Here is a 14,873-nt window from a genome sequence, read left to right as displayed (position 1 = left end):
GTTGTTCTTGCTTTTACGACTGTATGGATAGCTTGTTGGAGTACTTGTGCTGCTATGATTTCTGGTGTTCTTAGGGATACACTTTATTCTAAGTACTCTGGAGTAGGGAACTTGTTAGATGAACTAATTATTATGTTCTTTCACTTTTGCTTAGCATGATTTTGCACTGCATTAGTCAATTTAGATTAGAGTTATTTATCCGTCTTATATTGTAATTAAAGTACTAATGAGAATATGAGATGGTCGTTGTCTTCTTCCAGCTAATTATATTCCTATGGTCCATAACATATAGTAACATACAGCATAGTTATTATAGTCCTACAAAGTGGAGTCGTATAGAGTGTATGCAGACATTTCTACTATCTCGGAGTACTATCATGTATAACCAATTTTGATATTCAAGTAGGTGTTGGTTCTTTTAACAGTAGTGTGATTAAAAGTTTCAGTTGAGAGAGACTGGATTGATAAATAATTGATCAGGGGAAAATCAGAGAGTTCAAGAATTCTGTGTTAGTGATGTTCATATGTACATCCATTGGCTTTCTGGCCTAAAGTGGGTTCCCTCCCACTGTTTGTGGAGCCATATAGACCACTTGCTTGATCTTGTGAATCCGTATCTTCAAGATTTACTCCTTATATCAAAATTTGTTGACTCGATTAATTGGTTTAAAAGACCGAAACGAAGGAGGTTAAATCTCCTTTCAAGTAAAATTTCATCTCTTTCAGTAGATACACCTTTATTTATTTTATGGCGGTGTTGGTAGTAATTGAACTTTTAAAGTAGTGGTAGCCTACCAGAAAAGCCGCTTAACGCGCAGCAGATCCAGTAAAGGAGTAAAACACTCCATTCCAAATATCCTAATCATCGACCACATAGAACATTTATCACATTTTTATATAAAAGGTGTATGAAAGCACGTGTCTAATAGTCTACCGGCACACCAATACACAGCAATGTATTTGGTTTCTGGGATTAGCTGTGGACTATGATCAGGTTATAGTTGACTTGCAAATGAAGAGGATATGGATAAATGCTCCATTTTAATCTCCTTAAAAAAGGATAAGAGACAACAATTATAATTTAATTAATTGTTATCAGTAGCATAGACGATAAATTTTACCGCACATATTGTTCATTGGATTGTCACAGCCGGGACCAAATTCATTGTTCACAGAAGATGACTAGAACTGCACTATTTGAAAAAAAGTGTGTTCTCTTTTTTTTTAAAAAAAATAAAAATAAAAAATATACTCTTAGCTTTATCCAAGTGCAGTCAAGTTATAGCTTGTCGAGGATAAATCAATCAATTAATTAATTACATCTCAATCCCAAATTAACCGAGTTTGTCTATGGTAATATTCAATATCTGTATTTATTCTGTTGTATTTAGACTTGTAATAGTTTCAATCAGGTAGAGACTAAGTATCGGTTATGGATTCAGCTAAATTCGGTAGCTTTGCTTCAAACTCTACAATTATTTTAAAAATCAATTGACGAATATGTATAAATTATTAATTTAGAACTCAGTAACTTTTAAAAAATAAGAATTTAGAATTCATAAGCTTCAAATTCTGAACCTTAGTTACAATGCTCGACGACCATAAGGTTTTATGAATCTGAATAATCAACTTGCCTTTTTTCTTTTATGTTGTATATGACAGCAACGCAGCACTCTTTCTTCCTTCTTACTACCACTAGTACACAATATACTAGTTATTTCAAATAGTGATAGACATGTCATGCAAGTCCAACATATGCATAAATTATCCAAGTTAAGAGTTAAAAAGGGTGATACCAATTGAATCTGGACAGAAGTCTAGCTAGAGAAATATCAGTTTTATACAATTCGATTGTTCAATTTGGGCACTAACACCTCCTTATTGCTGTCATTCGTCATTCCTCATATATAGTTCCCACTAGCTAGTGACTAGGTGTAGTGCAAGGCTGCTGTACACTATGAGTTTCTTTAATGTGCACAAATGTTTTACTATACTATACTACAGTATTGCAATTTGCACGTTTGACAATTTTTCCATTTTGGGTTCTTCCATCATCTTTACTTTTTTTCCTTTCCAAGCCAAACATTTTACAAGGTGTCCTCACTTGTTACAAAGATTGCATTCTGGTACTTAGAGTTGATAGTGTTTATACCAAGTCAATACTAGAATGAACTTAATCAAAACCCCTGAGCATGGAATGATACTCCTTCTGATGCTTTTTATCCTTCACTTTGAAAAAGATTAAATTTAATTGAAAAAACAACAATTAAGGAAGAGATAAAGATAATAAAACCATGAACAAGAAAGACAGAGCTTTGAGTTTTCTTATTTAATGTTGTCAAAACAACGAAATAGAGGGCGAGTTGAATTGATCACCTTACAAAGGAACAAGGTTCAAGTCTATCGATTTATATGGATATGGGCAATCCTCCGCACTTGAGCCAGCTTTTGGGGTTGAGTTAGACCCAAGTAATTACTTCAACCTGTGATGTATCATCCTGCACTCACATGAACTACTTTATTTTTGTAAAGAATCAAGGATTTGTACCAAACTTAACTGACAGAGACATTTTAGTTCTTAGTGGCCCTTCCACTCTCTACTCTGTGCTGAGCATGAGTTTCTGTTTGCTTATAAATAGCACCTACCACTTTCTCCTGATGTTATAGTGAAAAGAGTAGTGTTTACCTCATCTGCAATCGTGAACATGAAAAGCCATATGATTTTAACTAACCCTTTGCTTTGCTTCTTGTTTCTCAGTACCTTTGTGTGTAGCCAACTTGATTACAAATACTACGATTACACTTGTCCCAACCTCACAAAAATCGTTAGAAATGGCGTCTGGTCTGCTATTTCCAACGACACCAGAATGCCTGCTTCTCTTTTGCGCCTTCACTTCCATGACTGTTTTGTCAATGTATACACATGAAAAATCTTGTTATAACCCAATATTCTTATGCATTCAAAAAGTTAAAGCTATTATAAACGTAACAACATATTAAGAACATCGAGTTAATGCTGGTTAATCTAATAAGTTCCTGTTTGTTTATGTTGTGTAGGGATGTGATGGATCAGTGCTGCTTGATGATACTAGTACGTTCACAGGAGAGAAGAACGCAATTCCTAATCGAAATTCAGCTAGAGGATATGAAGTCATTGATGCAATAAAGGATAATGTGGAGAAAGCTTGCCCATCTACTGTTTCATGTGCTGATATATTGACTCTAGCAGCTAGAGAAGCTATTTATCTTGTAAGATTCTTTTTTTCTTGTCAAAGGGCTTTCTGGTTCCTGATCTATATAATATACTTTGCCTAAGCATCTACGCTATCAAATTGTTTGATACTACAACGTAATTGACTTAACTTGTAATTGATTTATACAAATGTTTTTTAGACTAGAGGACCCTATTGGCCAGTCTCCTTGGGACGTCGAGATAGTCTTGCTGCAAGTCAGAGCGCAGCTAATGATCAGATTCCATCACCTTTCGAGCCCTTAGCAAACATTACTGCAAAATTTGTATCTAAGGGTCTTGACATAAAAGATGTTGTGGTGCTTTCAGGTAAAAAATAAGTTAAACTTTGATCATCCAAGGAATTGGTTATCATTACCAAGATTAGTCCTTTACAAAGTTGATCATCACACATTTGATCCAGGTGCCCACACAATTGGATTTGCTCAATGTTCCACGTTCAAGCGAAGGTTGTTTGATTTCGATGGATCAGGCAATCCTGATCCAACACTGGACTCATCATTGCTAGGCAGTTTGCGGAGCGTCTGCCCCAATCAGAATGATTCAGATTCCAACTTGGCCCCTCTGGATCCAGTCACAACCAACAAGTTTGACAACGTATACTTCAAGAACTTACTGAACAATTCCGGGCTTCTTGAATCCGACCAAGCTCTAATGAATGACAATACGACTACTGCACTGGTGTCAAACTATAGCAAGTATCCGTATCTTTTCTCCAAGGAGTTCGCGGCATCAATGGTAAAGCTGACCAATATCGGTGTGTTAACAGGAAAAGATGGAGAGATCAGAAAGAACTGTAGGGTGGTGAATTAGAATTTTCGGATAGTGAAATCATTAGCTTTGCTAGCAAGTAACATATTATCGATGTATGTTTGATGTTGTATAAGAAATCATCTTGGATCTAGTTGAAAGTACTTCATTGTCACATTTCCACTGTTTAATATGAACTAAGTTTATATGACATTGATAAACAAAGCAAAGTTTCTTCTTGTCTAATAGTAGTAAATAAGTTAGTTATGGCTTCCATAAAGTCTGTCTAATATATTACCTAAACAATACAAAATTGATCGAGTTGGAAACCTGGAATTTGGGAAAATGTGCAATGTATGTAGAGGCAACCTACATTATACATGACATGAAAATAAACTAAGCAGATACAAGGATTGCAGCACATACTGTTCATTGTCTTTGACCAAAATAGTTACAGAATACATGGACAAAGTATCAATAGCAATTACGTCAGGAACAATGAATCTCTTTATGATAAGTAAATCCATTATACATCGTTTTACATGTTTGTTATTACGGATAGTTCCTATAAAGAATCGGACTAATAACGTATATGATATTTGAATTGTAGATATAAATATTACATAATTGATTCTGATCCTTCGAAGTTTAAGAGTGTAATAAGAGCATTAATGACAAAAAATTCAGCCTAAAATGATCATTACAAATAATAATGGCACCTTACTTGAGTTCATTCCTTAATGGTGTACATCGAATTTTACACAAAAGATGTTAGTTCTTTGAATTAAAGATTGTGATGGTTAAAACTTCTATTTATGTTCCAAATTAATATTTATTCTCATACTAATATTTTGTCATGTACTGTCAGATAACATTCCTTATTAAGTGTTATTTCTATCGTTGTCCTAGAAAATGTTTGAAACACAAATAAGTTTATTACTTATTTTTTAATGTTTCGTAATAAGTAAAAATATTTGTCTCAAAAATATTTATATGTAATTTTAAAAATTATTACTATGAAGGATGAAATTACAAGATTTAATCAACTTTGAATTGAACGACCTTACATCATTTACACTTTTGAAAATTTTTAGAAGATGATTAGGCGCTTGATCATAGAAATCAAATATTTTCATTTTATTTGAAATTTTAAAAGATAAAATTGTGTGTTAAACTATATTTTTTTTTACAAAGGAAAGAAGAAAATATTTTATTTAAAATTATGAAGACAGAGTTGGAATTATAAGTTATTATTTAAATAAAATAGAAAATATATTCCGCAAAAAGTGAATAATTTTAATGGCCAACGGTCCTAATTTCCAAATTCTTTTTGAGTTTATTCATGTTTCTTTTTTTTTTTTTCAGCGAAAAAAAATGAAATCTTTTTCATAATTTTCAAATTAATTTTTTTTTTAACATTATTACAACCAAATAAAAATTTCCAAACAATTCATTTCAACAAATCATTTTTGGCATAGGATGCCAAAAATTTTATGTAGCTACAGAATACAACAAAAAGCAGACATGCATTTGGCGCTATTATACTGACAAATATTACAGCTGTCACTATACAGCCAAACTGGGCTTTGTAGGTTATAGTGGGCCCATGGGCTTGACAAAATGGCCCACAAATAACATTCCAAAATGATCCAAACAGTTTCCCCATTAGTCCACAGGTATTTGACAGTAGCAGGAAAAGCGCATGCTGTCTACTGCCTACTAGTACTATACCATAAACCCCTCTCCTTCTTCAAAAGGTTTTTCCATTGAAGCATTTTAAGTAAAAATGGTGAATCTCAGGTGCTTTTTGGACATTAGTATTGGTGGTGAACTTGAAGGAAGAATGGTGATTGAGCTTTACAAAGATGTTGTACCTAAAACTGCTGAAAATTTCAGGGCTCTTTGTACTGGTGAGAAAGGCATTGGCCCGAACACCGGTGTTCCGCTCCATTTCAAGGTTTTTATTCTGTTTTACCGTTTTCCTGTCCATTCTATTGAGTCGCCCCTGTTTAAACACTAATGTTACTCATTTGGTGGTTTGTTTTCCGTCTCTATACACATGGCTAATTGAGTTTTTGAATGAAAAGGGCTAAATAGATGAATGTTTGGAATTTGAGGCTTATTTGTGCACTTGTAGCAGTTGTTGTTGTTGTTGTTGTGTGTATTTTAGTTTTTGTATGTTCTCATTCTTTCAGTTTCGTATTTGTAATCTATTTTTATGGCGGTATATGTTGATGAGTCAGCGTGCTGTATGTGAATTTTTGTACGAGTTGATGTTGGTCAGTGTTCGGTGCTTATGAATCTGTCATAAACTCTGATATTCTTGTGCCAGTAGGGGTGGAACTCTTTTGCTTATCTGCGTTGTTTTACAGTTGTACAAGGAATTAGTATTAATAAGTTTACTATTAAGATTAGGGAAAGAATAAGGAGAATGGGGCTATTCTCACAACTTCATGGACTGTTAATCAAGATTATCAACCACCAGCAAATATAAATATACATATATGAAGAGGAGGAAAGTAAGTCTGGTTGCACAAATGGAAGTTATTCTCTCTTTGGGTGAGAAATGGATTATTGTCCATCAGTTTTTGGTTATACGACATGATATTCTGGAATTGTCGAACACTCTTAGTTCAAGTGATGATATCCTAGGGGAGAATGAGGACTGATTGCTGAGAATTACTCTAAACAGTTCCAACCCGGCATGAATTTTGAGTGGATGTTCTGGAATTATTTGAACTTCTAGAGCAACTGGCTCTGTTTCTTCATGCTCTATCCTATTTAAATCTATTTTTTTTTTCCAGTGACCCAAATAAATTAATTCTCTGAATGTGATTTTCCATTTTAACCTTTGCCTTTAGCTTTTTGTTCCATCCATTGTAATATTGTTTGCTTCTTATGCAGGGTTCTTGTTTTCATAATGTTGTCAGAGGCTTTATGTTGCAAGGTGGGGATATTTCTGCTGGAAATGGCACTGGCGGTGAATCAATTTATGGCTTGACATTTGACGATGAAAATTTTAAACTCAAACATGAAAGAAAAGGGATGGTTTCTATGGCTAATTCTGGTCCAAACACAAACGGGTCTCAATTTTTTGTCACTGTTTCTCAAGCACATATTCTAGATGGAAAGAATGTTGTATTTGGACGAGTAATCAAGGGTTTGGGGTTGATTCGTGTAATTGAACATGTTAAAACTAGTGAAAATGGTTTTCCTGATCTTCCTGTGATAATAGAGGACTGTGGAGAAATTCCAGAGGGGGCAGATGATGGGACAATTAACTTCTTTAAAGATGGTGACACTTACCCTGATTGGCCAATAGATCTGGACGTGAAACCAGATGAAGTTGCTTGGTGGACAAATGCTGTTGACCGTATCAAAGCCTTTGGCAATGAACATTACAAGGTACTAGATTAATGGATATTTCCTGTTCGTTTCAAGTATACCTTGTGTTGTTGTATAAGTTCATACAGATATGTCTCCAAAAGTAGCGTGTTCTTAACACGGAATAAGATCTACTGCAAATTATAACTAAATAGACAAAACAAGTGAGAGAGAGAGAGAGAGAGAAAGAGCAATTTCAATGTAATTTGTATAATTTTTTTCCAAGGGCGTAGACTTAGATGCTCATTTTGTCTATTTCAAAATGAGATTGCATGTTACCTTTGTATTTGTCATCAACAGAAGGAAGACTATAAGATGGCTATCAAAAAGTACCGGAAGGCTGTTCGTTATACTGACTTATGCTGGGATAAGGAAGACATTGATGAAGGTGAACTTTCTAATTGCAGCTATAAATAACTATCTGATTTGCTTTGATTCTACCATTTAGAGCTTCTCATAACTAGGATATCTGTCTGAAGGAATTATTTGCCTCCTTATACAGTAAAAAGCGAGTATTTGAGGAAGACAAAGTCCCAGATACTTGCAAATAGTTCTGTAAGTTCTCCTAAATTCTCTTGCAATCCGTTGGTGTCACGTAATGGTTTTCTTGCTGTCGGAATTGTGTAGGCCTTAGTAGGAATTTCAGTTACATAAAATAAGAACTAGTCCCTTTTGTGAGCTTTATGGTGAGAGCATATCCTGAGTATGTAGCTTTCCTGAAGAAATCAGCTTTGTTAATGTTACTTCTATTTAAGTAAATAACAACTTTGTTTTAGTCTGTACATTTTGGCCATCAATGTCTATATACATTGAAGAATACTCAAAACTTTTTTTTTTCACTACGAGATGCCTTGGACTTCTACATTGTTCGTTTTAAGCACTAAGGCCTTTTTAACCTCTTGATTTTCCATTTACCGTGGATTTCAGACTAATTGCATATAAATATTTAGACTTTGTTCTTGGTTCTGGATCATGTAACATATCCTTTTCTCTTGCTCTGCAAAATCACATTCACATTCTTGTTCAGGCCTGTAAACTGAAGTTAGGAGATCTAACTGGAGCATTGTTGGATGCTAATGAAGCAATTTATGAAGGAGAAGACAACGTCAAAGCTTTTTACCGTCAAGGCCAGGTTGGTGTGTCACCTATAAAAGATAGTTCAAGTGGCTAGATTTCCTGAACGAAAGCCTGACTTGATTTGTGAGACATAGAACAGTGAATAGCGTATAACATGATCTACTGCACAACAGCAGTATTGTGCTAAAAAGCGCCTGTAACATCATTCTCCTCAGTATTCTTGGACTTAGAGGTCTTAATGTAAGGAATAACGTACAACCTTCCAATCTTCATCATCCATAGAGCTAAACAAATTTCTATTTCTTTTGCATTGAGATTGTTTACCAACCTTCTATTTCTTCCTAGTGAATAGTGGGGTCTTCCTAGTGAATAGTGAACAGCCCTTTGTACTATTATATTCCGGAGAAACGTTAGGTCATAGCAATATATCTCTTATATTCTTTAAATCCTACCTGAGGCAAAAACACTAGGCGACTTCTTCCCATTCGTCCAAGCATTGGTGGACAGAGTTACCCGGTACCTGCACTGGTGGGAAGTAACAGGTACCTTTTGATTTAATCGAGGGCGCACAAGCCGGCTGCACACCACAGTTCTAAAATATTTAGTTGATGGTGTAGGATTACTGATTCATTTGTACCTTAATGTCTTCATACTTCACTCTGCAGGGTATTATACCTATCGAAAACTTTGAAACATCATTTTCTCTATTTCAGGCATATATGGCAATGAACGCTATAGATGCAGCAGCTGAAAGTTTTAAGAAGGCCTTGCAGTTAGAGCCAAACAATGGTTAGTGCGTATAATTTCATCTTTTGACATTTTATGGGAAGGACTTCTCGCAAACTTTTGAAGTATAAAGAGTATATGTTGCTGCGTTGATTAATGCATGTGCTGCCTCTCTACTTCTTCGGAGGTAGCGGTATGGACTGCGTACATTTTACCCTCCCCAGACCCCACTTTGTGGGAATACACTTGGTTTGTTGTTGTTGTATTATTTCCCGGCTACCTGTGTACTCTAAGTTGTATTATATGATTCTCTTGGAGCGAAACAAGGTTGCAGTCTTTAGCTGTGAATCTCAGGCTTAGTAACTTGCATATAAAAGTCCTTTACATGCGGCAATGGAATTTTTAATCCATAAAAGGAGAAGTAGCAGTTGAAAAAGTGTGTTCATTATGTTTTGCCTAATCTGATTATACAAAAGCCTCAGAGATACGCATAGAGTTTCCACTGGAATTTCAGATCATGTAAAGTGCCGTACGCTTCACACCAACCCAAACTTCCTACCCTCATAAAAAGTTTTCACATTAAACTCCATTTGACTGGTTATATTTTGTACGAATAGATGAAATAAATATCATTCACCTCTAATCTTGTTATACGTCCTTGAATATCAGCCCTGTGAAAGTGTCATCCTTATTTCTTACATTTTACTTCCAGGGGGGATAAAGAAGGAGTTGGCTGTTGCAACGAAGAAGGTTAGTCATTATCAGATCAAAATATTTGATCCAACATCTTCACTTCCTTTTGCAATTTCAAGTATATGAACATAATACAAGTTTTCTAATTTTTCTCTCTCAAAAAATGCATGTTTTCTAATTTGTTAACAATTATGACAGATTGCTTATAAACTAGAGCAGGAGAAGAAGGGTTATGCTAAAATGTTTCAGTAAAATTTCCATTGGTATGCTCAATTCTTTCCTCAAACGTCAACCTGCAATCATTTTCTATGATCATCCAAATTTATGATTCTCCGAGATAGCTCAAATGCAGGCTGCTAGTAATACTTGTTAGTTGAATCTTTTGGAACAGTTCACAATAGACGTATAGTGGTGCAGTTTAACTTCCGGGCCTCAAAAACAGCTAGAATCAGGTATGTCGCTCCGATGTGCTACATGCAAGCCTATCATATCTTCTCTCTCTATTTAGCCTATCACACCAGTCTGTCATTTCTTATCTTATAGGAGTAATAGACACTTTGGTAGATAAATTTTTTGTATATCCTTCAATCTCATTGATCTTGTTGTTTCTTTCTAATTTTTGAGTCCTTGCAGGATTTGTTTCTCGGAGTACAAAAACTAAGGGTTTATTCTCAACTCCCTACAGAGTGGAAGACTAACTGCGCTGAATCGAAGTTTGAGCTGATTTCGGGAATTCTTCTGTTGAATACAAAATATATAGCACTTAATATACCTCAACGTATTTTGTACAGAAAGGAAAGGGGATTTAGTGCAGGAAAAAAGTATCTTTCCATTTAATACAGTGATATGGATGTTTGGCTGCCCTTAACTTGAATATTTTGAACCTCTTGATGTGCAATATATCTAGTACAAAGAGTTTCCTGGATTCATTTTTATCTTCCTATGGATTTACTAGGAATATATCCGTTGTGCATTTGTCTGTTCTTCCTTGAGGTTATGCAGCAATTGTCATCTTACTCTTAAAAGCGCTGCCTGGTGCTCTAGGCTCGTGTTATGTGCGTGCCAGAGCAGATTGAGTATATTATGACACCTTAATGAAGCAACAATCCATAGGAACTTATGGAAACAAAAAGAAGTACATAAATTTTATTTTCCTCGTGGGGATGTTTATTTTACTATTGAAAGTCAAAGAATGAAAATTAATCTTCTAATCATCCAAAAAATTGTGTGATAAATTCTTGTAGTATATCACCAGTTAGGGTGATCTGTGAAGTGCACTTGTTAGTTGGCTATTCGGAGCTTCCTTTCCTCTGAAAGCAACTGGGCAAAACGGACCATAGCAGCTTCGTTGGTGCCTTCCCCAACAACTGGTTCGTATCGCCCTGTTTCTAAGTTGACCCTTGAAATTGGCTTCTTCAATAGACCATTACCAATTTGTACAAGTGTCTCCATGTTTTCTCTGGTTGCAATATCCATAGATGCAGCCTCCCCGACCAAATTGTCGTCCTGTACAATCAAACAAAAATAGCTAGGTTACTTCACTGGGTATATGGGAATGTTGTTATTATGTATATTAATGAACTTATCTGATCGAGTCATTCTTACCTGAATTCTGACGTAATTCTTCTCACTGCCAAAGGTCTGAAACATGGTGGAAACATGTATATCTACCATATCAGCACTAGCATCACCAAAAATATCTATCAAAGGGGTGGCACCATTGTTGAACACCCAGCCTAGCATCCCCCACCTGGAAGCCACTGTAGCGTTGTACTTCTCTTCGTGCTTGCCTATACCCGTTCCCAATGACAAAACCAACATTTTCTTGCAGTCCACATTCTCCATATCCTCATACTGAAAGTTGCCCCTCATGATTTGTTTTGACACGTGTGTTATTGCCATTAAGGTCTAAGATGGACTCAAAAAAGTCGTGTCAATACAGATACTTCTAAAATAATTTAACTTTCGTGCGCTAACAATGTAAGTAGAATGTCTACTCACTGGATTATTTGCAGCTACGCCTCCATCGACCAGATTAAATGTACGTGTTTTCCCTTGAGCATCCTTAGTCTCAAAATAGTGCACTGGGAAATAAGTAGGTGCGGCCGAGGTACTGAGGCAAACGTCTGACAATTGAGCATTCTTAGACATATTTGCTTTTGCCTGTAGACAAATTAATTTGAATAATTAGATTATACAGAAGAAAATGTATAACATAAATTAAGATAAAGAATGTTGTTGCTATAGAAGTTTACATCAGCAGTACTGAAGATAATTGGTTGAAGGCGTTTGATATCAAAAGTTGGTATGACTGTATTAGTCAACGTTTGCTTCATAGTAAGATTGCCTAATATTGAAGTAATAATTGTTCTCAAGTACTTGCCATCATACTTTGGTCCCCCAAACAAATTTGTGACTCTTCTCAAGAAGCTGTTACGCCTGAATCATTTATAATTAAACACTTCCCTTCAGTATTAAATATAAAATTAGAAAGACAAAAAAAAAAAGCTCATAGATTAATTAATTCACTGTTTTAACCTGCTTTGAGGAAAAATTTGAGGGCCATGCTGCATGTAGAAACTGGAAATTTCTTTTGCTTGATATAAAGGGCGATTATCCTTGTTAGGAGCAGTAAGCATAGTTGTTACTAATCCACCTGTGCTTGTTCCTGCTACTACATCAAAATAATCTGCAACTCTTGCATTTGGTCCATCAAGTTCCTACCAGATACATATAAGTTTTTTTCAGTCGATCTGTTAAAAAAGAATGACATATTTTTGTATAGAAATGTCACAGTATGCTTAAAATAACAAGTTCCAAGTATATCTTTAGGTGTGTGGCAAACATCTTTCTTTTTCTTGTACTCAGTGTATAGTCAAATAACGTCACATGAAATAAACAAATGATGTATATTAGCATAGATACCTGAAGTTTGGATTCAAGGAAAGCTAGAAGGGTGCCAGGAATAATGCCTCTAATACCACCTCCATCGATACTCAAAACAGTTACCATCTTTCCTTTGGTAGCAGCAGAAACCATTAATGGAGGTTGTAAAACTTGAAGGGTCACAAACAGAATCATTGCTGCAGCTATAAGAACCATCCTCCCCATGTTGAGTTATCCAATACACAAAAAAAAATTTATCTATCTGATTTTTTGAAAGAGAGGGAGAATGGCGTATGTTAATATGTTAAAAGAAAGCTAATTTGGTGATTCGTTTCTTTGTAGGAGGCAAGTATTTATAACATTAGCCTATATTGGCTGCTGGAATATTGCTAAATGACTTTTATCAAAGTCTTTTTGCTCTTGTCCTGACTTTGAATGAGTGGATTTTGACGAATTTTAGTTCACATGTTATTTTATTACACGTTTTTGGCTTTATCGTAATGACTAATATGAGTCTTTATAGCTTTTTTTTTTCCTCTTGTATTTGGATTTTGCAGAATTTCAACTGTGTAATTTTATCCTCGTAAATATATGTGGTATTTACTTATACGGTTTCTATATCATTATTCTGACCGTAAAAATTTGCTCTCGTATGTTATTTATAGTAATGTGTATTTATGGTATGATTTTATCATGAGGCAAAGGACAACAGAAGTCGCTTAAATGTCTTAAGTGGTAAGCATATAATTAAGCTAATTTAGCAAGCTCTAATCACTATAAAGTCGTAGCTTAACATTTGTTTTGGTTAATTTCTACCAAACACTACTACTCTCTTCATTCTCAAATGCTTCTTCTCCTTACTAAAATAGATATTTCATAATATTTGTCATTTTAAAAAAGTAAGATGTAATTAATTATTTATTTCTACTTTTATCTTTAATTAAAATTCTGAAGAATTATTAATATAGTGCAAAAAAAAAAGAAGTACTATTAATTAAAGATTGGTAGTATATAAGAGTAATTTAATTAAGGAGTCATGCAAATAAAAAATGTGATACGATATTTAGAAACAGAGGGAGTAGTACTTAATAAAATATTATTCCAGTAGTATCAAACAGTATTATTTGTAGTGATATGGACGAATCTCTTTTGGAAAGTTAGTTGGAGTTCACTTATATATATATATATATATATATATCCCACTAATTACATCTTTTTCACTTTTTGAACCTTCAACGTTTTTTAATATTATAACGTGGTAAGGAATGGTAATAAATCTGGTATAAGTTAATTACCCATGAGCATTTTTAAAATACAAGTTAGTTTCGACTCTATTAACTTTTGTGATCGTGGATCGTGGTACAACAACCTAATAGTCTGACTTTTAACCCACGACACGCGTCAAAGAAAGAAAATGGGAACTTAGAAAGTTTCCAATCAAGTTGCTACGCCTCCAAACTTGATTTTTATGCTGGACCTAAAGGTTATGGTCATGTGATTAGCGTGAAAATATCATTTTGTAGAGATATAAAGTAAAATTATATATGGCAAATTATATTCTTATGGTATGATTCTTATTTGAACTTTGCGCATAAGGGTAGTTTCAGTCATCGGACCGCTTTTTTTATATAAGGAGTAAAAATATTTCAAAAATTACACAAATACATAACTTATGTTTTCAATATTATAAAAAATCTCAACTTCTTAAATATATTATAAAAATTCTAACATATACACAGAATATTATATATATATCGACTATATTATGTAAATTAATAGAAAGAGAGAGTAAAGTAATTAAAAAAGTGAAAAAATTGATATTTATGTTATTTATAAAAAAAAAAAAAAAAAAATACTTCTATGTGAAATGAAAGAATGGTCCACTTTTAATATGGAAAGACCCAAGAATTTTCTTTACCAGATAACACCAATTACTAGATCTTTGTAAGCTTTGACTGATTACAAGGTGAGAAAATGTTGGGACCAATCAATATCGTCAAGTCCTACTCAGTAGGAGGACATATCCAAATTAGTGATCAAACGCGCCATCGAACACTTTGATACCAACTTGGATAATTCTTCTTAGCCATCGACGGTTTTTTTTTTT

The 14,873-nt window shown here is 34.4% G+C and overlaps 3 protein-coding genes across 5 annotated transcripts; 2 read left to right on the top strand and 1 right to left on the bottom strand.

The window, feature by feature from the left end:
• The first annotated feature begins 2,648 nt into the window (after positions 1-2,648).
• On the top strand, positions 2,649-4,421 carry LOC107860325 (peroxidase 10). The gene is made up of 4 exons (XM_016705644.2): positions 2,649-2,915; positions 3,058-3,249; positions 3,394-3,559; positions 3,654-4,421. Exons 1-4 carry the CDS (start codon positions 2,706-2,708, stop codon positions 4,061-4,063), a joined length of 978 nt encoding a protein of 325 aa, XP_016561130.1. The 5' UTR covers positions 2,649-2,705; the 3' UTR covers positions 4,064-4,421.
• Positions 4,422-5,608: 1,187 nt separating this feature from the next.
• On the top strand, positions 5,609-10,809 carry LOC107860322 (peptidyl-prolyl cis-trans isomerase CYP40). 3 transcript variants are annotated; one of them, XM_016705639.2, is made up of 10 exons: positions 5,609-5,957; positions 6,905-7,405; positions 7,685-7,772; positions 7,887-7,939; positions 8,412-8,516; positions 9,175-9,250; positions 9,900-9,937; positions 10,079-10,143; positions 10,233-10,332; positions 10,514-10,809. In XM_016705639.2, the coding sequence occupies exons 1-8, from the start codon at positions 5,787-5,789 to the stop codon at positions 10,130-10,132; spliced, it is 1,086 nt and encodes a 361-aa protein (XP_016561125.2). In that variant the 5' UTR covers positions 5,609-5,786; the 3' UTR covers positions 10,133-10,143; positions 10,233-10,332; positions 10,514-10,809. The 3 variants fall into 3 exon arrangements, with proteins under 3 accessions (XP_016561125.2, XP_016561126.2, XP_016561124.2); XM_016705640.2 differs by having other exon boundaries at positions 10,222-10,332; XM_016705638.2 differs by having other exon boundaries at positions 5,613-5,957; positions 10,272-10,332.
• A 211-nt stretch (positions 10,810-11,020) lies between these two features.
• LOC107860321 (patatin-like protein 3) lies at positions 11,021-13,077 on the bottom strand. Its single transcript, NM_001324789.1, is given in 6 exon segments — positions 11,021-11,386; positions 11,486-11,788; positions 11,882-12,043; positions 12,136-12,319; positions 12,419-12,600; positions 12,806-13,077. Coding segments are annotated over 6 exon segments (1,242 nt in total). The 5' UTR covers positions 12,992-13,077; the 3' UTR covers positions 11,021-11,161.
• Between the last annotated feature and the right edge of the window lie 1,796 nt (positions 13,078-14,873).

Source organism: Capsicum annuum, chromosome 2 (assembly GCF_002878395.1).
Source record: "Capsicum annuum cultivar UCD-10X-F1 chromosome 2, UCD10Xv1.1, whole genome shotgun sequence".
In the NCBI taxonomy this organism is placed as follows: Eukaryota; Viridiplantae; Streptophyta; class Magnoliopsida; order Solanales; family Solanaceae; genus Capsicum; species Capsicum annuum.
Note: the sequence above shows the minus strand (reverse complement) of the source record. Positions and strands in the feature narration are given on the sequence as shown.